General features: G+C 53.9%; 1 protein-coding gene across 2 annotated transcripts in view; it reads left to right on the top strand.

The window, feature by feature from the left end:
* Positions 1-25560, top strand: part of SHB (SH2 domain containing adaptor protein B) — a 123421-nt gene extending 97861 nt beyond the window's left edge. For both annotated transcript variants that reach the window (XM_090274448.1, XM_090274449.1), the window contains 2 exons: positions 2244-2363; positions 25090-25560. In XM_090274448.1, the coding sequence (XP_090130574.1) occupies positions 2244-2363; positions 25090-25273 (304 nt within the window). In that variant the 3' untranslated portion in view covers positions 25274-25560. The remainder of the gene's footprint in view (positions 1-2243; positions 2364-25089) is intronic.
* The last annotated feature ends 1990 nt before the right edge of the window (positions 25561-27550 follow it).

The following is a 27550-nucleotide window of genomic DNA, read 5'->3' as shown; positions in this document are numbered from 1 at the left end:
GGCCAGTGGCTTCCCCCTCTGTGTCCTTCGGCCCTTCTGTCCCAAACTCCACCTGTGCCGTCTTTCACCCTTCACTGAGTTCCCCGCCGCTCTCTCCATGGGGAACAGCTGGAGCAGCGCAGGAGGTAGCCAGCAGCTCGTCCTGTTTGCCCACCAGGGAGTCCCTCCACGAGGCTGCAGAGTCCTCGTCTCTGAGGCCCGCTTGCTCCTGTGATTGGCTGCTCCTGAGCTCGGGGAGGGGTGGACAGCCGCCAGCGCTTCCCCAGAGACCCCTTTCCAGGCCTTCCCCTGAGGACACCTTTGTTTCAAATGGCTGGAACTTGTTTTCCTAGTAAAACAATGATTTTTGTCAGCTCACTGGAGGCGTGTTGCACCGGTGAAATTTCCCAGAAAACAACCTTGCCTAAACTGTTAATTCTTGTTTCTAAAGTCGGCGCCACCCTTGTCTGTCTCTCCCAGTGCCAGCCCTGTGTCCTCTCTGAAGCCTGCCTTGAGCCTTCCCGACACTGGGAGTATTTTAATCGGAACAGCCCATGCAGCCCCCACTTCACGTTTCTCTTCACTTCGGTGCAAGTTTAAAAAGGAAAGCGGGTCTGCGGTCTGCACGCTTCCCTGCTTTTTCCCTTAACCACTCTCTCCTCCAGGCCAGCGACTTGGTCACATGCTCACTGGACAGAAACACTCACATCTACTCTCCGGTCCTTGCTTTCCTAAAGCCAGTTGCGTTTTTGTTTGTTTGTTTATGATTACATCTACTCCTTCTGCTTACTGTTCAGAACACTGCCTTGTGAGTGGCAGAAAGTGACGGTGAAAGGCAGCTGGTGTGAGTGCTGTAGTGTTTCTCTGAGAGAGTGTCTGTCACTGAACTCCTCGCAGGGCACTCACGCCTGGCCAGGAGGCAGCAGCCCGCTTACACGTGGGAATTTAAAAGGCGGCCTGCGGGCCAGGGAGCAGCCTGAAATACAATAGCTGGGGAAGTTACTGGCTGTCTGTGAGTTCAGCCTCTTTCTGCTGATGCTTGTATCTGCCATTCACAGAAACTCGCCCCATCCCCAGCTCTGCATAAGCCCTTTTATGCATCACCCCATTTACTTTTCAACCCCAAAACAGGGGTGGAGTGATCATAACTTAATAGAGAACCAAGGCTCAGCCAGGTTGAGCTGCTTGCCCCCGAACCCCTGGCTGGACAGTGACCGACCCGTATGTGCCTCTGCAGCCAAAGCGTGATCCAGCCTCGTGGTCCAGCGCCTCTAGTTCTCTTCCCGACCCCATCTCTCACCACCTTCCCACGCCCCTGCCCCGCAGAGACTGCAATGTGAACAGAAGACTGATCTGAACATACCCACTAAGTGGTGTTTTTGCTCTTCCACTGAATTTATACCTTCAACCTTTCCAGTCTCAACAATCACTCTTCCCCTCTTGTCCTGCAGTTGGGGGCCTTAGGCCATCAGCCGCTGCACCCCTCCTTCTGATTCTGCCGCTCACCACGTGGTGTCAGTGATGCTGGGGCTCCCACATGTCCAGGCCATGCAGCAGCATTGGGGTGGCCACCCTCCTGAATGATGAGCACAGCTCATGTGTCTGGCAGATGTCATACAGTCAACACATGTCCGTCCTGTCAGCACTCCCTGATGGCTTCGGTGTCACCCAGACAGAGAAAGCCAGTCTCCTCACATTGCATGCAGGCCCTCAGACCCGGCCCTGCCTCGCACCCCTGAGGCCTCCCTGTTGCCACGCTGACCTCCTTGCTGCTTCCCTAGCACAGCAGGCGCTCCCACCTCAGGCCTCTGCCTTTGCTGCCCTTCCCTCTGCCAGAATGCTCCTTTCCAGCTGTGGACCTTCGTGGCTTCCTCTGTCACCTCCTTCAGGACCACGCTGAAATGTCACTCTCTCCGGAAGGCTCCCCTGGCCACTGCTTAAAATAGCAGTCCCTCCTGAGAGCTGCAGCCCACACAGCCCCGCTTCGTTTCCCCCACGGCACCTGGGCTGGAATGTCGGCTTCGGGCGGGAGGTGGCTGTGGGTCTGCTCACCGCTCTCGCCCCAGGGCCTGGCGGGCAGCAGGCACTCAGTAGGTGTCTGGGATGACTGGACCCAGGTGCACACGCACCGGCCTTGTAACGAGGAGGCCCAGGAAGCGGCAGCTGCCCTCTGGCGGGGCCGAGCCTCCTCGGGGAGGAGCAGGTTTCAGGGTCTCAGCCGTAGGGGTCCTGTCCTGGGTTCTGACCCTCTCTCTTCTCCCCAGATGGTATCATGGAGCCATCAGCAGAGGAGACGCCGAGAACCTGCTGCGACTCTGCAAGGAGTGCAGCTACCTCGTCCGCAACAGCCAGACCAGCAAGCACGACTACTCCCTGTCCCTGAAGTGAGTACGGCCTCGTCACCCCCGAGCCCCCACAGCAGCCTGAAGCGAAGCGCGGCCAGCTCTCATGTCTGGCTGAAAGACCCATTGACATCCCCCCGGGAAACTTGCCGGCACAAGTGATTTCAAGCTGAGTTTTTCAATTAGATCTGACTCCCCTGGGTTATAGAGGAGTCTTTATGTTCAGTTTTTGTGCGGCCCCCCCCCTCCCCCAGAAGAAGAGGGGCCTCTTCCTAGGATTTATATTAAATTACCAAGAATAGCTTTCACATCTGCTGTGAGTGAGGGATGTAGGGAAGCTCTTAGCATGCCCAGTCCCTCTCAAGCCTCACAACACCCTTTGATGAGAAGCATAGTGTCCTGTTCTGCAGGTAAGGCCACTAAGGCACAGACAGGGAACATGGCTGGCCCAAGGCACAGGGTTGGGGCCTGAGACCTGCGGTTTGACTGCAGTGCGCTCCGCTGCTGCTGTGAGCATGACCTTTTCTCATGTTCTCGGTTGCTATTCCAGGTATTTCACAAAGATCATGAGGGACACTGGGAAGAGCTAGGGAGAATCCCGATGGTGGTAGCACCTGTGGCTGCCCTGTAAACTGTCTGGTCTTTCTGACTCATGAGGCATTACTGTCGGGTTAGGTAGCCCCAAAATAAGAAAAGAGCTTTTTTGGTTGAGTGCTTCATTGGTTGTTGGTGGTATTAGATGGGACCAAACAGATTATCTGAAGCCCATTTTACAGATAGGAAAACTAAGGCCCAGAGAGAGGAGGGATCACCCGAGGATACATAGAGAGTTAGTGACAGAATCAGGATATAAGAACCCAGGCCTCCAGCCAGCACAGACCAGTAGGAACATGAAGCGCTCTCTGCTTTCTTTCTGCTCTGTTTGCTGGTGTTAAAGGCCACGTGGTGGGGAGAAGTCCTGCTGGATGCAACTGTCAGGAGGGCCCGTATGCAGGCTGGCCACGAGGACAGTAAGTCAGTGCAGCCGAGGAGGGAGAGATTGGTCTGTGCTTCCTGCTCAGGACCAACCCCACCTGGTGTGCTGGGCTCTGCCCTGTGAGGGACAGTGACAAGCTGCAGAGCCATTTGGCCAGGAACAGAAGCACTCACTGGAAGTCTACCTGGAGAATGGACAACATATGGAGACATGGTAGGAACCACACATTTTTCAAGGACAGGGGCAGGTGGAACACACATGGTCAGGGGGCCCCAGATGAGGGAGTTATGGGCAGGCAGATTCTAGTTCAATGAGAAGGAAAGTTTTCTAACAATCAGAGCAGACCAAGAAGTAGTGACCTCAGCTGACTTAATAAGTAGTGAGCATCTCATCCCTGGGGCTACACCAGAGGCTGGATGACCACCTTGCCAGGGAGGATGGATGTGGAGGGGATTCTGACCAGCTGGGAAAGCACTCATTGTCCACCGTCAGGCCCAGCAGCTTAGAGTCAGGATCGCAGCTGAGGAGAATTTAATACTAAACAGCAGCTGGGCTGGAGGCAGCCAAAGCCAGAGCGAGGATGGTCACGGAGTGGCAGGGGCCGGTACATAGCACTGGCCATGCTGACGAAGGCTGGGGTCCTCAACTTGTCCCTGCTCCATGCAGCCCCTCTCCTTCCCTCACTGTGGTGCTAACCTAGCAACCCTAGAAGCCCATGAGTGTTGTTTCCAGACCTCTGTGTTCCTGTCTTGAGGTGAGGTACAGAAAGCTAGTACATCAGAGGTGGTACTTCCCTTATCACCCCCCTTCTTCACCAACCCAGGCGGCCTGCCCACACCCTGGGCTTCCTCAGCGCAGTGACCATCACACAGGCAGCCTCTGAGTTCCTCAGGGACTCTCATTCCTCCTGGTGTCCATTGTCTGGGCCCTTGCCCAAGGGGTCTTCCCCAGACTGACGGAATGCACCGGAGAGGACGGGATGGCATGCCCCATGCCAGGCCTCGCTGCTCCCCCATGAGGGCCAGAGAGGAGGACTGCTCTCGCAGGATAGACGGCACCTTGACTCTGCTCTTGCAGTAACGAGCTTGTAGTGCAGGGAGAAAGCAGGTCACAGGCTGCCCCACTCCCTGGCCTTGTGGGCTTGGCAGTCATGTGACCTTTCTGAGCCTCAGTGTCCCATCTATGCATGGGGTGGAGACTGGTGGTAATGGTCTTACAGACAGAAAGCCTGTGGAGCCCAGCCGGTACAGTGTAAACATTATATTATTCCCACCCTGTCCCTGCTTTCCCAGGTCAGCCCTGCAATTTCTATGACGGCCATTTTTAAGAGACACAGAAGGGACCCAAAGCCCACCTTTCTGGACAGGAGTCCTGTCCTGCCACTTACTGCTCACTCTGTGTCCTTGGGCGAGTTCCTTCCCTCTGGGGCTCAGTATCCATGTCTGCCTAGAGTGAGGCTTAGACTTTGACAGTTGCCGAGGACGTCTTCACTGCTGACAGTAAGGTATCTCTGACTCCCCAGACTTCCCCTTTGTGTGGGCCCAGCCACCCTTTGTCCTTGTTCTCTGGCTGGGTCCCGTGCACCTCCCTGGCCAGGGCACAGTTCAGGGCCAAGGCCTGGGATAGGAACACCCTGCTGTCAGGCCGTTTGGACGGCTGGCCTCTGCCCATGGACACATGTTTGTCTAGAGCCATTAGATCCCAAAGGCCAGAGGCGTGGTCTTGTCTGGTCAACTTTCCCTTGAGGAAACGCAAAATCAGGGAGGTGTGCTAGGCCATTCCATGCCTGGGCAGGGCAGCTGGCTACAGGAAGGTGGGCCTGCATCCCAAACTGGCCCCAATTCCTGATGACCGGTCTGGCTGCCAGCCAGCAAGTGACACCTGGCATTAATCACCTGGACCACCAGTGGAACTGGGACTGAACATCCCATCTGCCTGGGGCAAGTGCCAACTTTGCCAGGCACCTTGGGAGGCGTGAGGTCTCAGAGTCCCAAGGCCTGCCTGGCCAGCACAGAGAGGGGAGTGGCATCCCCATGCATGGTGTTGTCAGGAGCGTGGTGCAAATTGACATTGGAATTCCAGCTATGCTTTCTTGTAAACCTGAGGTCCCTCTGTGAGCGTGTTCTAGGGTGGAGGACTCGGGGGAATCCGGCCTCAGAGGGCAGAACCCTCCACCCTCTCCATCCTTCTCTCAGCAGACAGTTATGAGAACCTTCCGTAAGAGGCACTGGGCAGCGCAGCAGAGTGAGAACTGGGTGAGAACAGCAGCCCATGCGGCAGAGCTCACGGTCTGGCCCGTTTACCCTAGACCGTGCTGTACATAGGCCTGTGCGGAGGGCCTTGCTCAGGGATAGCAGACCCTGCCATGGAGGGTCAGGAAAAGCTACAGGAGGAGTTGCGCTTGAGCCTTAAAGAGATAACATGTGTTCCCCAGGGAGGGACAGCTGGTGGGATCCCAGGTAAGAGGGCAGAGCCCAGGCAAAGCCCATCGTAGGGTCGAGGCAGCAGAGCAACCTTGCCAAGGCTGCAGTGCAGGCAGCGGGCTCCCACCAGCGCCCTCCCACCCCTTTCTAAGCATTCCTTATGCCAGGTCGGAAGGTCATCGGATGTCAAACCTGGAAGTAACCCAGGATACGCACATAGTCCATTCCTTTTATTCCTGGGTGGGGAGACTGAGGCCCATTAAAGATTCATGATTGACCTAAATCTCTCAGCTGGCAGTTGACCACACTCAATTAGAGATGGCAACTACTTCCCACTGTGGGGACTGGACAGATCCCTGTACCGGCCCAAGCTGCCCCCATCTGCCCTCCTCCACCCAAAGCTCCTGCACCCATGACCATCCAAGATGGCACCTGCATCCCCACCCATCGCCTCTCAGTCCTCTCCCTGGCAGACCTCCCCCACCTGTCAGGCAGTCTTACCAGGATCCTGCCTACTTGTTTTGGAGCACTGCATTTACCCCTCCCCTTGCAGAACACTACCTCCTTCCCATGCACAGCCTGGCTTGACAGAGCGGCGGGCCCTTAGGCTCCCTCCCAGCTACCAGCAGACACGCTGGCCCTGGCATTAACCACTGACCCCCTGCATACACTCACTTCAGCCTCTGGAAGCGAAGGATTGAGACTTTAGAAATTGGCACGAAAGCATCACACTCCGATACAGTTTCCTGTCTGGAACAGCAGGCAGTGGGGGAAAGAGATGAAAAGTCTTGAAAAATCTCATTAAAAGAGTTCTTCGGGCATTTTGGACTATGAATGACTCTTTGCAAGTTCTAGTTCCATGAGTTTTAGCAAAGGAATCTGGACAAGATGAGGGAAACAGGACTTCAAAGCTGGAGAGCTTGCAGCTGAGGGGCCGGGAGCAGAGGGTGAGTGCCAGGGCCCCCCTCCCTCCATGCTGGGTGGCCTCTGCCTGCATTGGGCCTGTGCCTGGCACTTCTTAGGCCTCTGCAGGATGCCACTCCTCCCTTCACAAGGGCCTGGCCTCGGCTCTCCAGGCAGTGAGAGTCCCAGGCTCGGTGGGGGAGAGGGCCCCAAGGACTCCTCAACCAAAGGGCCATCAGCTTTCCAATCCCCAAAGACAAACTGCACAGCATCCTTGCAGATGTGTCTGAAATTCTAACCTTAAGAGACACTTCTGTGATCTGGCCTGTTTCCATCAGGGCCTGGGCTTGATCATTCAGGAACTTTCCGCAGCACCTGTAAGCTCTGCCCCAGTCAGTGTCGGTCATTTACCGGGCTCCAGCCCTCTAGGAGTTCATAGCCCAGGTGAGGTAGATATTTACACCTGTAACTCATACAGACGGTTCCTGACTTAGGAAGGGTTGGCCTAATGGTTTTTGGATTTTACCATCGTGTGAAAGCAATACACGTTCAGTAGAAACCGTACAGCAAATTTTGAGTTCTGACCTTTTCTCAGGCAAGTGATAGGCAGTACAATACTCTCCCGTGAGGCCAGAGAGCGGCAGCTCCTCGTCAGGCACTCGGCCATGGTCACGAGAGTCAACACTGATACTCTACAGTGAAGTATGAGATGCATTTTCAGCTTAATAAACTTTCCACTTACAATGGATTTATCAGGACATAGCTTCATTGAAGGTCAAGGAGCAACATGTTTAGGGCTACCCAAGGTAGTAAGTGCTCAGAACCATGACCAAGGGAAGGACCGGAAGAGGACGTCTGTGGTGGATGAGCCAGGCTTAGACCTGGGGCTGGGGCGGGGAGGGCAGCCCAGGTGGAGGGATGGCGCAGAGGCAGGGAAGTGCACAGCTTGTGCAAGGACACACGACATTTTGCTGGGAGCCCAGGATAGGTGCAGTCCTGGTTTCCAGGCTGAGGAATTGGGGCTATTGCCTGTAGGACACGGCATCCTGAAGGTTTTGAGCAGGGTGCAGCCATGTCCTCAGAGCTGTATTCTAGAATCATCAGTGACTCAGGGTGCACCATGAGGACTGTCGAGGAAGGGACACCGCTTCTGCCCCTCACATGCCCACAAATATGCCACGAGGCTGGGAGGTGGGCAGCATGTGGGCAGGCATTCCTGGGGGAGATCCAGGGCAGCCCTTTTCGAGATACAGAGGGAAAACATGGGCTCTGCAGTCCGAGATCTCTGGGTTCAAATCCTGGCTCCATCTTTTACCTGCTGTGTGATGTTAGGCACGTGACTACCCCGCTGACCATCCCCTGGAAAACTATGTGGGCCACTCTCCTAAAGCTATTGTAAGAGGTCTAGTCAGCCCTCCAAATTCCAGGTTTCACGTCCATGGATTCAACCCACCACAGATAGAATATATTGGAGGGAAAACGTTACATTAGTGCTAACTTTATACTGTATAGTCAGGCCCAAGTTGGTGTCTGTACGGAACATGTAGACTTTCTTTTTGAGTCATTAGTTCCTAAACAATACAGTATAACAGCATTTATATTGCATTAGGTATTATAAGCAATCTAGAGATGATTTAAAGTATCTGGGAGGATGTGGGTAGGTTATATGCAAATACTACGCCATTGTATAAAAGGGAATGGGGCATCCTCAGATTTTGGTACCCAAGGGGAGTCCTGGAAGCAGTCCCCCACAGAACCCGAGGGATGGATGACCGTAATGAAGCTCGGCAGGTGTGCCCCGCCCGCAACCACAGCAGGTACTCAGTAGGTGCTGGTCTCTGCTTCTCCGAGCTTTCCCAGAGCCTTTAGAAATTGCCACGGAGGCCACAGAGTAGACAGAGCACCAGGCAAGGCCAAGAGCTCTAGGGTGCGGTGGGGCTGTCTCTGCACCTGCGAGTGTCTCCTCCCTACATCCATAGGACAGTCTGGGGTTTGGTCAGTAAATTTGCTTCCAGGTTAAGGGCTCCGCAATTAGGGCAAAGTGCCTCCTTTCCCCTAGGTCCCAAGGATGGTGAGAAGGCCCCATCTTCTTCTCCAAGCAGTGGGGGAGAGGGGGGACAACTGACCTGACTTGATTAATTACACCCGGCTGGTTCTTGCTTGGGGCTGTAGGTTTGTGCTGGCTGCTAGGCAGTGCCCCGGCTGCCCCCACCTGCCTTCCTGGAAGCCCCGGTCCTGGGTAGGGCGACCAGTGATGCTTCCTGCGGTTCAGTGGAGGGTGGTGGGTGCAGCTGAAGGAGCCTATGGGCTGCGTGCTGGGGGCGCATTTCTCCTAGAGCTGTTATTCTTTCTCTCCCCTCACTGATTTATATAGTAAAGAAGAGAGTTTTCAACAGTAGGCATGTCTGGGTCTGGACAGGCGGGTGAGTGATTAATCTTAGTTTGTTGCTGCTGACAGCCAGGAGCAAGAAATAATAAAGGTTTACAGAGTGGGGAGGTGGGCAGGGGAGGAAAGGCTGCTCGCCCTTCCTCCCTCAGCAGGGAGCATAGGCTGCACTTCCTTCTACCAGCTGAGCACCCCTTGCTGGGTCAACATCTGAGGCTCTAAACACTTCGCTTCACGCTGGCTGCCCACTCCTGTAGGTGAGCCCCCAGGGTGGCCACTCAGACCAAGCAGGACTCCCCAGCAGTTGAGAGGGTCCCTGCACAGGACAGTCTCCAGCCCCCAAATTGCTGGACTTTTTCATCACCAGTCGCCCTTTTCCTCAGCCCTACCCCTGAGACCATGGCTTCCAGTAAGACAGGTGTGTGCAGCCGGGCACTGCCTGGCTCTGAAGAGAGGGGCCCCGGGTTCCTGACCACAGGCCCCTGATCCTCTGACTCTGCCTGTCTGGGCTGCCAGGCGGGTGTGAGGGCTGGAGGAGGGGGGATGCCAAGGAAATAAAGAGAGGATGGCTCAGGCAGAATGGAATGGGGGTAGTTGACTTTGACTACAGGCAGCAGCCAGTAATAGCAGGAGGTGGCGGGAGACTTCAGGGTGGGAGTGGTCAGCCCTGCGTGGTGGGGAGAAGAGGGGCTCTGACATGGAACCTAGAGAAGAAGGGTCCTGAGGCAGTGTGGGGCAAGCAGGGTTTGGAGCTGCCCACACTGAGGAGACAGCAGCCCAGGAGGAGAGAGAGCATCCTACTCCCCAACCTCCAGCTTCCAGTACATCCTACCACCAGCATCCTTCTCTTCCCCCAGGAGAAAGGCAGCTCCGTGCCGCAGAAGACACAGGCCCGAATTAGTCTGGCTCGGGCTCTTGAACCCTAGCTGTGCCACTTACTAGCAGGGTGGTCTTGGGCAAAGGGACTAAACATCTCTGAGCCTCAGTTTCTCATCTATAAGTGGGTTTTACAGATGTACCAGTGAGACGGTATACACAAGGTGCTTAGCATGTGCCTGGCATGCAGTAAGTGCTCAGTAAGTGAGTGGTAGATCACTGTCTTTGTTAGAGACTTTGGAGAGCCACAGGTTGAGTAAAGAGCTCTTTGTGGTCCAGAGCCTTGCAGATTATCTAGGTCTGACCTAGAAGTCTCTCTCTACCCACAGCCACTCCCCTGAGTCGGGGTGGGATTTTAGAGTATGCAGGCTACAACTCGAGAACATCCTGCATCACTATAACTGGGACTTTGAGTCACACAGAGCTAGAGTCAAATCCAGGCTGCCCACTTCCTGGCTGTGTGACCTTGGGTAAGTCACTTAACCTCTCTGATCTCCCAGTTCCTCATGAGTAGCTGGAGAGGATGACCACCTCAACAGGCATTATATTTTGTCCTTCTCACTGTCCTGCTGCCCCTCTAGCTCCCCCACCCCCCCACCCCACCCCATGCCTTTAGGCATGAGTTAAATGCACATTCTCAACAGAACTTGATCTGATCTCCTTCACTCGTGGGGAAGTGTGTTTTGTTGTTGTGTGTGTTTGTTTTTTGGAAAGCCAGGTTAGAAGCCCTGGTACACTGAGTAGAAATACTGGGAAATAGAGAACAGGAAGAGATCTTTTAGATCACCCAACCCAGTGCCCAGTACAGGTGGACAAACTAAGGCCCAAAAAGGGCAAGAAGCTTACCACCCCGTCCCCTGGCTTTCCAGTCAGGCCCCTGTTTTCTGGCAGCATTTGGTGGGGGCCCACATCTTTGTTGTCATTACGTGGAAGATTTCACATCCTCAGGGCTGATGAAGGAAAAATGAACTTTCCATTCAATTAGTGTGTGGTGTGTTTTCTCCTTCTGAGTGGTTTAAAGGAAATGCTGAAATTAGGAGCTGCTGCTATAGGCAAACCAGAGGCTCCTCAAACGCTCTTTGCAGGGGACTCAACAGAAACAAGGAACCTGAGAATGTGCAAGATCCTGCCTGGCAGGATGAAGGGAAGTGCCATAGAGAGACACCATAAGGAATAATAGATGAGGTTTCCCTATTCAGAATGCTGAGAAAATATCCCCTATCCCCTGCTGGTGGTAAAACATTTTCAAGGACTCTGCCTTCACCATTAACGTGGTGCCTCCCCTGGACTCCGTGCATTGTGCTTTGGGAATTCTGGGGTGGGGGGTGGGGTGAGTGTGGAAAGAGACCTGGGTTCAAATCCTGGCTCCACCTCCGACTGGCTGTTGGGCCTCATGGTAGTGCGTTTCTCAGAGCTGTGGGGGCCTCTGTGCCATTGCTGAAATGCTTTAGTGTGATGATTCATGTCAGGGCGCCTGGCATGGTTACTGGTACTTATAAATAGCAAGCTTTCCTGCTGTAGTAGGATGTGGTGAGAGGGGTGGGAATTATACCTTTATTTGTATAGTTATACAGTCTGAGGCTCCTGCTGTCACAGCGAGTGAGTGACAAGCTGGGATTTTAACGTAGCCCAGAGCCTTCTTTCTGTCCTCTGGAGCCCCTCTGAGCAGAAACTACCCCCACCCTTCCTCTCCACTGCACCTGAGAAGCCCAGTCAGGCCCCAAGCAGACACGTGGATAGTGCCGCCCTAGGACTGAAGCCAGAAGTCCTGAGCGGGACCTGGGCCACAGCCCATCGCCAGCATTTCTCAGGCACCTTTCCCAGGGCAGTGATGACATGTAGAAGCCAGGGACCCTAAAGCCCTTCCCTCAGCTTGTTGGAGCCTGAAAACATTAGGGCTTTTTCTGTCTGGCTCTGAAGGGACAGAGTTGGGAGTTGCTTTCTTCCTTCGGTTCAGGTCACTGGGAGCATCTCGCGATCTGGTGGCAGAGAGAGAGGCTGAAGCAGCTCCAAACGGACAGTGATGGCCTTGGTAGCTGGCCAGGTAGAGGTTTCCAGAAGCCCCGTCTGACCACAGATGTGTCTGGAAGGCGGGTCGGGAGCACAGGACTGGCTGCTGCTGAGGGTGTTGCGTTCCGTGAAGGCCCAAGGCAGTGGGAGCAGAAAGGAGAGTGCGTTATGGTAGAACTGGCAAGGGTGAGCAAGCAAGGAGTCAAGGGCCCAGTCCAGACTTCTGAACAGCCAGAGGAGAGCTGGCATCTCCAACTGCAATGGGGACCGGGAATGTTGAGTTCTGAAAAGACCTGGGAAAATGTGCTCTCCTAACTCAGCCGCCCCAAACCCAGAGATTAGAAGTGCTCACACACTCGTTGCCAGCCCACGCCCCAGGGCACCTGCCAGCCTGGTGGGGCCAAGTGTGCCTATCGGTGGGGTAGGGTCTCCGTTTCCAATTTGCGAGGTGCCCCCCGCCCCCAACCAGGCATTCAGTGTTGACTTTTGCTCCCTTGAGAGTTCCCTGGTCCCCTCCAGTGGCCGAGCCACCCCAATTACATTTCCAGCTGGTTTTTAATTATCTCATATCAGCCCCCATAAATCTGCCTGTGTGGCTCCCGCCAGGGGAGGCATTCCAACTGCCCTGCATTCCAGCTGCCCGCCGGTCGCCAGGAAACCTCGTGCCCTGGGACGGCTTCCTTTCTGAGGCACTGGGTGGTCTCTCCAAATGAGAAAAATGTTTCTTTCCAATCACATTTCTAACATCTTGTTAATATGACTTATTTAATAATATTTTTGCAAAAGCCATCTGGGAATGACTTGGGAAGGGCCAAAGCAGGGGCTGCAGGGACAGGCCACAGTGTCAGGACCAGAGCCTGGGTCCCACTGCTTCCACCATCCTTGAGGGTCACCCAGCAAGTAGCTTCCCTCTCTGAGCCTCTGAGCCCCAAGGCTTGGGGACACGGTGGGAGTGAAAGCTCTTTGTCAACTCTGAGAGGCTCTAGGAATGTGGGTGGGGTTATTTGCTGAGCCTTTGCGCTTACCCGGGGAAGAATCTGTGGTCTTATCTCACTTAGAGCTAGGTAAATAACTCAAAGGCCCCCAGAGGAAATGGAATTGGCCCCCACCTCTAGGCATTTGATGGGGCTCCAAGCAACAGCTTCATCCAGTAAAATCTCAAGATACAGGGTCGCTGTTCCCCTTTGGGCCATTGCAGCCAGAAGTAGGTCTTGAACTATCAGGGTCAAGACCCTGGCTTTCAGATGGAGCAACAGGAAGAGAAAAGGACCTTCCAGGGTTCCACAGTGAGCTGCTGGCAGAGCCCAGATGTCTTGACTCTCATCCCAGGGTTATTAACATTTTGGGCCCGATAGCAACATATTCCCTCGCCCCGTTTTATCCATAAACATTCTTGATATTCGAGGCAGATTTAGAAAATTGGCCATCTGATTTTATAGCTCTTGCCTTTGTTCCCACAGTTCAAATGCTAAAGCTATAAAATATAAAAAAGTTTTACTCTTTGTGTGTGTGTGTGCGTGTGTGTGTGTGTGTGAGACAGACAGACAGACAGACAGACAAACAGGAGCACACTCTTCAACTTGGCCAGGCAGAGACCACTTCACTGCTGGCTCTCAGTGCCTCGTACCTGCCCATTGAGCCACCACCAGCCTCCCTCCAGCCATGGGCGCTTCCTGCCACTTTTAGAGCTTTCTTTCTTCCTTTTTTTCTTTCCTTCCTTCCTTCCTTCCTTCCTTCCTTCCCCTTCCTTTCTTCCTTCCCCTTCCTTCCTTCCTTCCTTCTTTTTCTTTTCTTTTCTTTTCTTTTCTACTACTTTGCCCAAGAGGAATATCAGAAACAATTGGGTTTGGCAAAGCCTGCTTATTAGAAATGCTTTAATTAGAACTTTTTTTTTTCTTTTTTTTTTTTTTTTGCTATTTTGCCTTTGAAAACCCACATGCTGTTCACAGCTCCAGGAGGCTTGGAGACCAGCCTGCCACATCCTTAGCCCAGACTTTCAGGGCATGGTTGCAAACAAGTCAGCAGTGTGGCTATCACTACTGTATTTCTATCATGCACTAGGCCCTCAACTGAGTGGAGAGATGAAGACACATCAGACTCATAGTCTGAGTAAGGGGGAATGCAGGTAGGTGAGTGCTGTTATGGAGAGAGGAGTGGCAGTGAATTAAGTGAGGGAAGAAGCACGTAAGTCTGACCAGAGATGTCTTGGAAGGCTTCCTGGAGGAGGTAGCATTTGAGCAGGGTCTTGGGGGATGATAATTGGGGAAGTAATAGCAAGGTAAGATGATTAGGTTTGGGACTAGAAGAGAGGCCTCTGCAGTGTCCCCTCTCCCTGTGGCCCCAACTTCTTTTTCATTGTCCCCACCATATAAGCCCCACCCACCCACCCCCCACTGGCCCAGGTGACCCAACAATACTGTGGACAGAGTTGTGGACTCACGTCCCAATCAGCTCTCCCCAGCTTCTCACAACATCCACACTTTGTCATCAAGGGAAAGGGCTCAGAGAGGCAGGGGGCTTACCTGTGGTCATGCCTGCCCTCTGCAGTTCCAGCCCTCCCTTCTTTCCACAACTTCCTCCCACCCCTCAACTTGCCAAAGGGCAGGCTGTGTGCCCATGATTTCCAGCTGACACTAAAGGTGTAGGCCCTACCCAGGCTGAGCAGAGCCTCTCAGGGAGAAACACGTTTTCACTGTGCCAGGTGGGCTCATTGCAGTCCCTAGGACCTGGGGTTAGACATTGATTTGAACAGGCTTCTGCAGTGTGTGTCCTGAGGCAGGTAAAATTATGCCAGTAATAATGATTAAAAACTCAGAGCAGTATCTGAATTCTGACACAAATGAAGCTAAAACCACCAGGGCGACATTTGAGTTCTGGTTTTCAGGCTAGAAAAAGACTTCTCCTGTCCTGAATTGTTCCAATCTTAACCAAAGAAAAATCTTCCCTGAAGAATCTAGGGTTGACTAATTGGACTTTTGTGGGAGTTGCGTGTTTAAAAAGCAATCAGTTCCTGTAGTAACTTTTTGGAACTCAATTACTTGCAGCCATGTTGGGGGGAAAAAACCCTATAATTAATGTGGTCAAACCCTGGTCAAATAATAAAATGGAAGCTTTGTTGTGTATCAAGGCAGAAATCAATTTCATTAGGGGGCAAAGAGCTGGAGATTTAATTTTGAGAGAATTCTCCACCCTGTGGACAGAGGTTGTCAAGAAGCTGCCAGAATGAATGCCCAACACAAGAGGATTCGCCCTCCAGAACCTAGATTACGAAGGGTTGACAGTGACCTTTCACAATTGCATTTGCAAACCTTCTGAATGTGGCCAAAGCCAGTGGGCTTTTGCTTCTTAATGTTCTTGGACCTGTGCCCTTTTTGGTCTTGGTGAGGAGGTGAGTGTTGTCTTTACCCAATGACACCCGCATGTCAATAAGACCCTGTCCTTTGGGACTTGGGAGAAGGTGGGAGAGAAAGGTGGACTCAGGAGGTCAGTGTCCTCAGGTCAGAGGTAGGGCCACTGAGCCGGCAGAGCTGTTGTAACTTGCAGTTTTGAAAGGCCCCTCTGGGTTTCCCTTGTTTACTTTTTCTTTCTTTTTTTGTTTGGATATTAAGTTGGATCAGGTGTGTTGTGGGTGGGTCCCCTTCGTTGCTGGGCTAATGAGTGCCCTGGGTCAGTTAGCGGGGAGGCCCCTGCCAGGCAGGGAGGATCATAAGGGTACCCACTGTACTTGAAGGATAAGGATGGTAATGGGGGGCTTGCTGCTTCCTTCCCCCTCCCTGCACACCCACTCACATCAGAGCCGCCTGGAGCACACGAAGCATACTGGCAGTGCCTGGGATTCCCGTCAACTGATGGCTCGGGGGTCAGGGGGCATTTCTGGCCCCTGGCTCACTGGGAAATGGGAGCAGACCTCCACATCATCTGTAAAACGAGGATGGGGAACCAGATGGTCTCAAAAGCCTCTGCGTAGTGTCCTGTCTCCCTCAGAAATGTTGACTACAGAGCAATACACACAGTAGGCCCTTAATAAATACCATAGACTTCTTTCCTCATCACTTCTGTTTTGTTTCCATATGGACCCCCTTGTGTAACACTGTGCTCTCAGGCGTGTGGTACAATACTGCTTGACGTTGGGGGAACCTGATCGCTGGGAAGTAAACTCCCAGCCCGTCGTCACCCAGCAACAGAGCTGGGGCCAGACCCCAGGGCTCCCGCTCCAGCCAGGAGGCTGCCTGGCCATCCGTGGCTTCTGGGCTGCCAACGTGACTGTAAACAACAGACCAGACAGACGGAGAAGTACGCTCAGTGCTCAGCCTGGGCAGCAAGGCCATCAAGACAGACCAGATGGGCAGCAACTTGTATGAAGGCTCCCGCAGAACCGCAGGGGAGGGGGCGGGGGCGGGGGGCGGTCAGAACCCCAAGCCTCAGCACTGTCCATCCCAGACCTCAGAACAGCCCTTACGGGTGGGTGGCGAAGCTCCATCACACACACGGGGAAGCCGAGGCACAGTTCACAGTGGCAAGGCAGAGGTTCAGACCCAGCCTGGGTCAGCCCAGGGCCATGGGTGGTAGTTCTTGCGCTGCTGTCTTGGAGCTGTGTGCCTTCCTCCCCCGGGAGAGCTCCCTTGTCTCGTTCCCAGCCTCGCCGCGGTTGGCCCCGGGGTTCCAGCTCCCCATTGCCTATAAAAGCCGTTGTGCCTGTCAGAGCCCTGTCCTCGGCAGCTGGTGCTCACCTCCACAGCTGCCTTTGCCCCAAAGGAGTGGCATGGAGCCCCCATCTGCTGGTTGCGGGGTGTGGGGAGTGGGTGCATGGGAACAGCCTGGAGCACTTTGCAGCCAAGCTATTTGGGAAATTCTGTGTTGTGTCTTAAGTCAGATGACCCAGCCTTTATCAAGTGTTCCCACTTCCTTCACATGGAAGGCGTAGCCTCTCACAGCTACTGTGAGGGTAGACTCTTGTCATTCCCATTTCACAGATGAAGAAGTGAGGCACTGGCAGCTGGTGAGGGGTGTGGCTTTAATCTTGGCACGATTAAAACTGGGGTTGGGTTAGTCCTTGCCCTGGGGGCCGTCCTATGCATAGTAGGCTGTTGAGCCGCATCCCTGGCTTCCACCTAAATGCCAGCAGCACCCATGTTTCCAGACATTGCCCAGTACCCCCAGGAGAGGGGTATGCTTGCCTTGGTTGGGACCACTGCTCCCAGGAGAGTATGGGCTGGGAGGGGCTTATCCTGTAGGAGGACCACCCTGGGCCTGATGCATTCTGTCCATCCCATTAGCACAGGCCTTGGGAAGCCTGCTTTTGTCACTGTGCCATCCCCAAACCCAGGATCCACGGTGCCCAGTTCTGCCCCACCTTTCTCCCTGTGTAAGAGTTAGCCATCCTGCCCTCCTTGTTCTTCCTGACTGGTACTCAGGTGGCCCCCATCCTCTTGAGATGTCCCTCATTGGCTTGAGGACTTCAGCACTAGACAGGACCCCCCTCACCTTTCCCAGAAGGGGACACTGAGGGCCCAGAGAGAGGGGACTTGTCCAGCCAATGACATCAGTGTGGTCAGAGTTTGAACCCAGGTGTCTGACTTCAGTTCAGGCACCACCACCAACTCCACCTCTTCCAAATACAAAAGGGCCTTTGTGTCTCTAGTGAAGTCCTCAGAGGTAAAAGGAGTGGGGGGACCACTCTAGAGCCTCTTTCCCCATCTAAAGCTCTGACATTTCACTAATCACCCCTCTCCTTGTGCAGTTGGCTGACCTCCAAGCATCATTATCCTCCTGCTTACACACCTCCAATAATGGGAGGCTCACTCCCTACACTGTCAACCCTGATCATTAAAATCCTCCTGCCTGACACTTTGTTAGTCTTCTCCTGAGAAAATTGCCCTAAATGGCTTTATTTTGACCTGCTGCTTTGTATGGCACAAAGCAAGCCTTAGGCCTCCTCAAGTTTGCCGGAGAGGTAGCTGCCAGCTCTCGTCCTGCCTGGAGATGGCTTTCTGTCATGATTTACTTGAAGGCCCTCACCCTGAGCCGCCAACTTGGAACTTGAGAAATGCCCAGGTGTCTCGGGAAGGCTAATCACTGCTGACAAATTTATTGGAAGTCTAATTATTTGGTTGTAAATCAAGTGGTTTGGCTCAGCAGCATTGACATTGAGACCTCCGTTTGCAGTAACGTGGCTTATGTGTCTTTGGCTTGTCACTATGACAAGGCTGTTTCAGAAGGCAGGGGGCGGTGTGCAGGTATTTGCTGTGTGACCTCGTAAGCCCCTTCCCTCAGCCCCCTTGACCCCTAGAACTCTTGGCTGGAGGGGGCCTTCGTGCCCCCACCCCATACAGTGCCCAGGTGGAGGGAACCCTTAACACAGCTAGAACTACTCCCGTGCCAGTCCTCTGACCCTGATGTCCTCTCACTGTGACCTGGGCAAGTTGCTCTCCCTCTGACCCTTGGTCTTCTCATCTGTGCAGTGGGCATCTTGCCAGATAATGATAGCTCTGCCTGCTTCTCCGAAGTCACAGATTGGTCCAGCATGGACCAAGGGCAGTGGTGGCTGTCATTGTACACCTTTGTGTTTCAGGCTTCCAGGCCCTGTACTGCAAGTTCATAGCATGGGCACGTGCTTGCCAGCACACAGTAGGCCTTCAGGAGATATTGACCAGGGATCTGTCCCTGGAAGGCCCCCATCACTTGAGATCTGAGTATTTCTCTTCTGAGAGCAGGCTTCTCGGCAGGCACACAGAGTTTCTCTATAGACCCAGCAAAGTATTCCACTTTTCTGGAGGTCAGAGTGGAGGTGGGAGGGCAGTAGACTGAATCCCAGAGCCATGTGCTTGCAGGAGCAGCATTGCCACCATGGGGTGGGAGGGTGATGGCAGGAGCTCCCACGGCAGGCCCCTGCATGGCCTCAGGGGTAGGAGGTGTCTTGCCATGGCCACCCTACAGACCACCTCCCTCTGAGGTCACAGCAGATCAGTGTTAGAGCCAGGCCTAGAACATGCGCTCTCCCTACTGATTCAGTTCGTGTCCATATTCACCACAGCTTGTAGAGGCAGAAGGGCCCATTGGGCTGGTCTCACGCCCTCTCCTGCAGAGCACGTGTGGTGTTCGCAGGGCCCTGAGCGGGAGCACTGGCTGCTATTGGGATCGTAGAGGTCGGGAGACCTGGGACAGCTCTTTCCCTCAGAGTCATCCTGCAACCAATTGTTGAGTGCATTTCAAATGTACAGTCTCGCCCTGGCTGGTTGCCATTTCAATTCCCAGTCAGGGCACCTGCCTGGGTTGTGGGCCAGGTTCCCAGTAGGCGGCGTGTGAGCGACAACTGATGGATGTTTTTCTCTCTCTCTTCCTTCTCCTCTCTGAAAAAAAACAAATGTACAGTCTTTCCATCTCTGCTAACATGGATCTGGCCCCAGGAATCTGTGAACAATGTAAGACTCATATGTTTAGTTAAAATGACTGCACAAGAGAAGGTCCGTTTAGACCCCAAAAATGTATCCATTTAGAGATGTGCTCTAGGGCCCACAGGAAAACCATAGCTTTTGGAAGGAACTTCTCTTACATTCATGTTTTGTTTATTTAGGCCTGGGCAGTGGTCCCAGGAATGACTTCTTTTAGAATCCCAGGGAAAGAGAAAGATTTGACCCATTCTCCCCTGTGGCCTCCATTAGACAAGTCTTCTCTGGTTTAAGTGTCATCTGCCTCTGTATCCCCTACAGGTGTGACCCTCTGGATGTTCCCATGGCTCTGCCCCTTGCTAAGCTTGCTCTGCAGAATCTTGCTGGTTTGTCCTGGGACCAGTGCTGAGCAGACAAGCAGCCACAGAGGAGGCAGCTTCTACCCGGGCTGGGCCACACTAGAGGACAGAGTGGAGCGGCCACTAGCCTGCTCTTGGGAACTTACGGTCCAGACAGAAGAATACATGGAGCCTTGTTTCCGTGCTCAGGGTAGACCCTCCCTAGATAGCTTCTGGGTGGGTGGATGGACAGACAGACAGTGTGCCTGGCATGTGCTGAGGGCCCAGAGAGGGGTAGGGCTTGGCCTGCTGAAAAACATCACAATGAACAGACAGTGTTCTTGACCTCAGGAGCTCACAGAGCCCCAGGGAAGCCAAGTCTTAAGACAGAGTCCAAGGGCCAACGGGACCCCTGGAGCCATCTAGTTGGGTGGCTGAGCGAGGAAGAGGAGCCCTGAATGCTTTACCACGAGCTAAGAAGAGAACACAGGCTTAGGGGCAGGCAGACATAGTTAAGTCTTGGGCCCCGTGTATCTCATGGGATGACACACAACCTCCCTGAGCCTCAGTTTCCCCATCTGTAAACAGTGATAGTTATACCAACTTAGTGACATTGCTGTGGACTTAACTGAGGTGTAACGGGTGGCCACAGCTCAGCTGGTTCCTGGGGAACAGTGGGAACTCAAGCAGCGTGGGTGTCATTCACCCTGCAGTGGCAGCGGGGAGCCGGGGGACAGCGTTCTAGGGCATCTCAATCCAGAGAGCGCCCCTCCGCCCCCGGTGTGAGTTCCTGTGACTGGGTCCTACCCACTAGTCCCAGAGGGCAATTTCCTTGCCTTCTCCCACATAAATATTATATGCAAGTATTTTTAAGTAATTTCACCATGAAAAGGAGAGATTTAACATAACTATTACCCAGGATTCTTCATGAAATATGCATCAAGCAATTAGGTCTAAAAGCGAGAGGTGAGGCCTCGCACCCTGCCTGGGCCGGCAGCTGCGGGCTGAGTGATGTTTTATTAAAGCCCGTGATTATGAGTCGAGGCGGGGCCTGTTATTAGGCCCTGCGCGCCGAGCGTGTTTGATGATCCTAGCGATGAGAAGGTGCTTTTTGTGATGATAATGAGGGATCTGAATGCCCCGACAGCCCTGGCACCCCAACCTCTGTGAGCCTTACAAGACTCATTAGACAGGTCGCCCACCGGAGACATCCTTGATTGTGACTTTGCTCTCGCAAGATGTCCTATCAAAGGAGACAGGACTGACTCAGGAGCGTGGCAGGTGGTGGCAGCCCGTCTGAGCTCCCCAGGGACCGGCACCTTTCCAGAAGCAACGATGGTGGGGGGACACAAGGGCCCTGGGTGCTGACTGTAGCCAAAGCCCACGTTGCTGTGTGCGTCGGGCCAGAGGTGTTGTCTCTGAACTCAATTTTCACCAAAGGACCCCAAGGGGGGAAAGCAGATGGTCCCCAGGCCGCTCTAGCCCCGGAAGCTCACTGTCCAGAGCAGTGGCAGTGTCCCTGTACACACTGGTTATCTGATGCGCCCTCCGTCCTTCCTAGAAATTTTTTACTTTTGTTCTCTTTTTATGCTTGATGTCTTTTGTATAGAATTGCGAGTCATTAAGGCCATCTCTGGCAGCTGTTTTTAAGTATTCAACTGTTGTTAGGTAGCACCTCGTGGCGACCTGTGACTGCTCAGGATATGTTATTACAGCGCGTCTCTTGGGTGTGCTTTGACAAGACTTCACCTGACCTTTGCCTGCGTCAGGGTTTGACAGATGGTCTCATAAAGAAAGCCTGCTCTCCTCTCAATGCCCGCCAGCCCCACAGGAGGGGTCACCACCCTGCCTCCACGGCTGGGACTCCACTGGTCAGGACCTGCCAGCCCAAGCTGCCTCTGGCTCCCACCCTGCCTGGCCCCACATGCAGCTGAAGGCTAAGGAGGGCCTGCTGCTGGAACAGGGTGGTGCTTAGGTCGGGCGCATGGGCTTGGGGAGATCCGCCAGGGCGGGAAGCAGTGACGCCACTGCCACCACTGCAATCAGTGTGACCTTGGGTCAGCCACCCCCCACTGAGCCTCAGTCCTCAGCAAGAGACCTGGCTCACAGGAAGTGCCCAGGAAACGCCTGCCCTGAAGGCCATCCAGACAGATGCCCAATGAGAGCAGGACAGGGGCACATGGGAGCAGTGGGGGAGTGGGGGAGCTGTCTCTAGGCCCCTTCCTGCAGGAAGCCCTCGTGGAGTAGGCAGCAGTTTGTGCTTACACAGGATCCAGGACCTTAGGCCCAGAAACACCCTCAGGCCATCCAGTTATCCTCCCCAGGGATCCCATAGGGACAGAGACAGAACCCAGCACTGTCCAAGGTCCAGAGAACCATGGGTGCAGAGCTTGAGCCCAGGGGAAGGGGTTTGCACTGTGAGGCCCAGCTCTTTGCCTTTCTACCTCTGCTGGGGAATGGTCAGGCCATGGGGTCAGGCTGGGGTTCCCAGGCCTGACTTCTCTCCCTTGGTCTCTGAACATCACGACTGGCCTGTCCCCTGGTACAGCCGGGTGTGGTTATAAACTGGCATACATTTGTCAGAGGAGCAAACAGTAGGCTGGGGGTGGGGGGCAGGAGGGACTTAGGGAGGTGCTACACCGTCTCCCAAGCCCCCGTCTTTTGAGGTGGGGACATCACTGGCATTTCTAACGCCTGGAGTAGGAGCTTCTGCTTCCACCTCTGACTCTTGTCAACTGTTGCCACCATCCCCGCACACTACCCTGGCTGGCTGTTTTCATAACAACCTGCGTGAAAATGTCCTAGTAACCCATGTAGGTTACTTTCCTTAATATCCTTAAAAAGTAAACCAGCTCTCCCTGTAGCTTCATACGTGGGGTGGTGGCAGAGCCTGGCGTTCAGACTCGGCTCACAGCTAGCTGCTGTGATCCTGTCTTACACATCCTACGCATTGCACCCCCAGTATAGGTCTGTGAGAATCACGGTCTGGCACCCCAAAAACAGCACTCCACTCACAAAGGGGCGTGATGTGCCCGAGGCCACACACGCCCTGCCCAAGCCTGTGCTCCCCTGCGGCGCCAGCCCCTCCCTGCTCCCCCCACACCTAGCCCAGGTGGCCTCTGAGAGCGCAAAGCTTCTGCAACTGTTCCCAGTTTTCTTAGCTTCATTCAAGCAACTGCCGTCCTTTCCAGCCCAGCAAAGAGCTGCGGCCCCTCCAGTGTGGTGGGTGGTTGCGTCTTCGCTCAAATGGGGCTACATATTTTTCATTTCACACACACACCGTTTCCCTTCTAACAGCTTAAGCAAGTGCGCCTCCTGCTCCTCAGATGTGTCGAGGCAATTCTCGGATGAAATGACCCTTCACTGAGGAGCAGAATTTGCCACAGGCTCTGTAATTAGAACATTGTCAGCCTTAAAAAAATCTTGATTTAAATTTCAGTCCTTTATAGGAATTATTCTCTCTTGAAACATAATTGCTCTCCAAACGATTTCCTCGAAGCTGAGGGTGACATCTCTAAATACATTATTACGAGCAGATGGATTGCTCCATGGCTGCACTTCATTACGCATTTGCTCTGCCCATTTGAAAATGGTCCCGGAGTCCAAACTGATGTGTTAATAGAACAGGTGCTGGTAAGCGAGGGGCGCCCTGTCCCCACTGCGAGAGGTGTGTGTAAGTCCCCCGGTGCCTCCACGGGGCAGCCAGAGCGAGAGGAGCCGGAGCTTGGAGAGGACACCTGTGTCCACGCAGAACTCTCAGCCTCACCTAGCGAGGGGCCCAGCTGCGAGTCGTCAGTGTCCAGGGAAGAGAACCTGGAGAAGGCGGCAGGAGGTCGGAGCCCCAGCTTTCTCACTAAGTGACAGACACTCTGTGTATTGGACTGTGCTTTGAAAACCACAGCATCCACAGGTGTGGCAGCAAAACCAAAAGGGCCAGGCTTGGAACTACACGGGCAGAAAAAGGGCAACCTGGGCAAAGGCAGGTTGACAGAGGGGCGAGTGGTCTGATGTGGCCAGAGCCCTGGGTGGGAAGTGTGAGAGGTCCCCTAGGGCCAGGTGGGAAGCAGCGCCCCACCCAGCATGCTGGTGCAGCTGGGGGGCTGCAAGGGTCAAGGTGCGCAGACCGCTGCTCCGACCGCCAAGGGACCACCTACTGCCCTTTCAGCAGATGTTGGGCATGGTGGACACAGACCCTGCTCTTGGGAATTGGGATGATTATACTGGGCACACATCCTCCCCATATTCCATTGGCTAAAACTAATCACTTGGGTGCAGTGGCTCCAAGGGAGACTGGGAAATGTAGTCCCTTCCCAGTTTCCGTTCCATCCTAGACCGAAGGACAAGAGGCTCACCTGTCACCCCTGCCACACACACTCTGTCCTCATCTGTAAACTGGGGTGATGACCCCTGCCCTGCCCACTTGTCAGGACATTGGGACTTAAAGTTTGCACCTTCCAGGTGTCAACATAAGAAACATCCAAACCTATAAGAATGTTTATGAGTTTATTTGAGCCAAACACAATTGCCAGGAAGCAAAACCTCAACAGATTGAGAGAATGGCAGTTTAGCTCCTTATTTTGTATGTTACAGTCAAAGGAGGAGGCATAAGGGGTTACATGAAATCCATTGGTGATAGATTAGGGAATCAGAAGAAAGCAAAGCCGGGAAATCTCTGGGATTGAATAAAAAATAAAAGGACTAGACACATACTCCTTTTACATTTGTGGGTGTAGGATAGTTAACAGCAAGTAACACAGTAACAACCAGGGGATTTGTGGTCTCTGGTGGTTGTGCTTTGAGGGGTCTGGGAAAAGGAAATTACTTTTGATATTCCAAAGGTATCTTATCTTAGATGCAAGAAGACAACTGACAGGCTTCCCCGCCTAGGACAGGACTACCTGCCATGAGCTGCTTTTAGTTCAAAAGTTTTCATTTCAGACCATCCTAGGTGGTTATTTTGGTCTCCTGAGTTTGTAATGCCACCATACAGGCCTCCCCTGAGCTTGTTGGGTTTAGTGTGTGGCCCCGTTTTTCTTCCACAAAGGCAAGGCTTAAATACTTGACTGCATGAGTAATAGGAGTAGGGGCCGGGGTCTTGGGGTTGGAAGACTGTCTGCAGCAGTGTTGCTGCTGGTTCCAGGTCCCGTGCGGGGACTGGGCGCGCTCCTAGGTACAGCTGCGTTTTGGCTGGGCCTGGGCTTTGGTCCTGGCTTGGAGAGGGGCAACTCATTGCTCAGATCTCTTCTGTCCCAGGCACTAAGGAATCCTTGCACCTTGGCGGGAGGGGTAGTTCTCCACGAGTATGAATACATGAAATGTCCCTGTTCAGAGCTAAACTGAGTGGCTCTCTGAGAAATTGCTTTCCTGCTCCTCAGCCCTCCCGCATCTGTCCCCTCCTCCTGACCAGTGTGGTTGCCCTGGGCTTTGTCGTTCCGCAGATCCCAATAACCTCTGTGTTTTGTTCACAGGAGCAACCAGGGCTTTATGCACATGAAACTGGCCAAAACCAAAGAGAAATACATTCTGGGTCAGAACAGCCCCCCATTCGACAGTGTCCCAGAAGTCATCCACTACTACACCACCAGAAAGCTGCCTATCAAAGGGGCCGAGCACTTGTCCCTCCTGTACCCTGTGGCTGTGCGGACCCTGTGAGCGGGCCAGCCTCACCCTCCTCTGCGACGGGGCCCAGACTCGGAGGAACCGGAGCCCCCACCGACCAGCCCAGCCGCTGTTGCCAGCCGTGTCCAGTCTGTGTCATGTGTATGGTACTAGCACACCACTGCATGTCTCTAGAATGCTGTTGCCACTACGGGGGCAGGGGCGGGGGGTTGGGGGCTGGAAATGGCCTGGATGAAGAAGAAAGAGGGACGGCCAACAAGCCACCCCCGCCCCGACCCCCTCCTTGAGTTTCTGTGAATTAAAATATTTGCAAATCCAAAGAGATGCCTTCCGGGATGAACAAAGGGGAGCAGCTCCGCGGGGCGGGGCGGGGCCTCCCTGGGCTGCAGCTCTTTGTTCTCCAGCCGTCACGAATTCACACCTGGGTGTGGGGCACAGTTTTCCCACCAGGGCCCCACTGGTGCTGGGAGCCAAATGCTGGGGCTCTGAGAGCCCAGGAGGCCCCTGGCGGCCTGCCTCCCCTCTGGAGTGTGGAGTGTGTGTGAGTGTGTGTGTGTGTGTGTGTGTGTGCGCGCGCACATACGTGAGAGAACAGCGTCACACACAGATGTAAGCCCACTCATCCACTTTTAGTCACTCATTGTAATCATTAGATCTTCAAGGAATCATTGTACGGTCAAAAAGAGGATTGAATTATTTATGAATAGGGTGTGTAAATAAAATAGTCATTTAATATATATTCTTATCCCTTTTTTTAATATACATATATATACCACAGAGGGTCTGTGAGGGGGCAGAGGGAGGGAGGCAGAGCCCCAGCTCAGGGCTGAGGCTGTGGGTGGGGCAGGGGGTTTTCTTTGTCCCCTGAGAGTCAACTTGCAGGAAGGTACAGCCACATCTTGCATTCAGGCTCCAGCAATGGTAGCCTCAGATGTGAACCCAACAACCAGGCTCTCCCTTCTGCCTGCAGCAGCCCAATGAGGGCAATAAGTCTGTTAACCCATCAGGTGCACCGCACGGGACTCTCCCCATCAGTCCAGCCCCCCTGTGAAGCATTTACCATGGGGCTGGGGCGGGGGGCGGAGGGGTAACTTGCCCAAGGTCACCCAGCTCATAAGCAGGGGATGCTCTTGAGCCCAGATTGGCAGGCTCCATGGCCAGTGCTTAGGCTCCGTGGCCTCACTGTCATCCTGCTCCTGGGGGAAGGCACATGTTGGCCTCTCATGGGACATGGACCCCTGCTGGTTGTCCACACAGACTCACTCTGTCTTGTCCCTGCCCTTGATGGGAGCAGGGAGTCTTCCACACACTCAGGGCGGACCCTTACAAGGCTGTGAGGTGGGGGTTATTCAGTTCCCCTTCCTTTCCTACCTACCCACCACCTCTCTAGAGTTCAAGGGGAGTGGAAGGAATACAGGAATCCCACCCAGTGGCCTGAAAAGTTGGCTTCCATCTCCTGAAGGAGGTACGAGGGATCCAGCTACGATGTGAGTTGCCAGCCTTGGCGCCTTCACCAAGGACACACCACCCTGCCTCTGCAGCTGGTCTGCGTGGAGTGTAAGTTTGGTAACTTGTCCCCAGCACGAGGGGCTGAGTGTGAACAGCACCCGCAAATTTAGACATTCAACACTGCCAGGGCGTCAGAGGTGCTCTAGGCTCCCTCTTCAGATGTGGAGACAGAGGCCCAGTGAAGGACGAGGACTTGCCATGGCCACCTGTCAGGCTGGCGCAGAGCAGACCTAAAAGCCGTGTTCCTTTAGCTGGCTGCTATGGGTTTGTGTGATCTGTGGCCAAAGCTGTGCCTTAGCAATCAGTGGTCCTGCCCAGTCTGCCTCCTGGGGCATCCTCCCAGGTCCTTGTCCGTCAGTCTAGGTGGCCTCCGGCCTCCAGCCCCTCGCCTGTGGGTCCCACAGACCCTTCCACCTCATGATGACCGCATTGGCTATGGTCTGAGTCTAGTCTCCTAAGACTCAACCTTGACCTTTTGCGTCTTCTGTATTTTCTGAAACATTCTTTGAATCAAGAAAGTACCTGGAGTGATTCACCACTTCCTCCTCCTCCTGCTCCTCTCCCTCCTTCCTTTTTCTTTTTTTTCTTAATGAATGAAGAGTTGGCACTTAACCGAACAAAACATCTGCCAAAAGAGACTGGATCGCTAGGATCCAGGTAGAGGTTGGGGACATCGGAGGAACCTGGAGCCAGGGCTGGGGGAGGCTTCATACCAGGTCCTACTCCTCCAGGAAGCCCAGACTTCTCTTCAGAGAAGGCTCCGCACCTGTGGTCTGAGGAAAAGTGAGGCCACTCTACCCC

The sequence above is a fragment of the Furipterus horrens genome, unplaced genomic scaffold (assembly GCF_987537825.1).
Source record: "Furipterus horrens unplaced genomic scaffold, mFurHor1.1.pri manual_scaffold_4, whole genome shotgun sequence".
NCBI classification, from domain to species: Eukaryota; Metazoa; Chordata; class Mammalia; order Chiroptera; family Furipteridae; genus Furipterus; species Furipterus horrens.
Note: the sequence above shows the minus strand (reverse complement) of the source record. Positions and strands in the feature narration are given on the sequence as shown.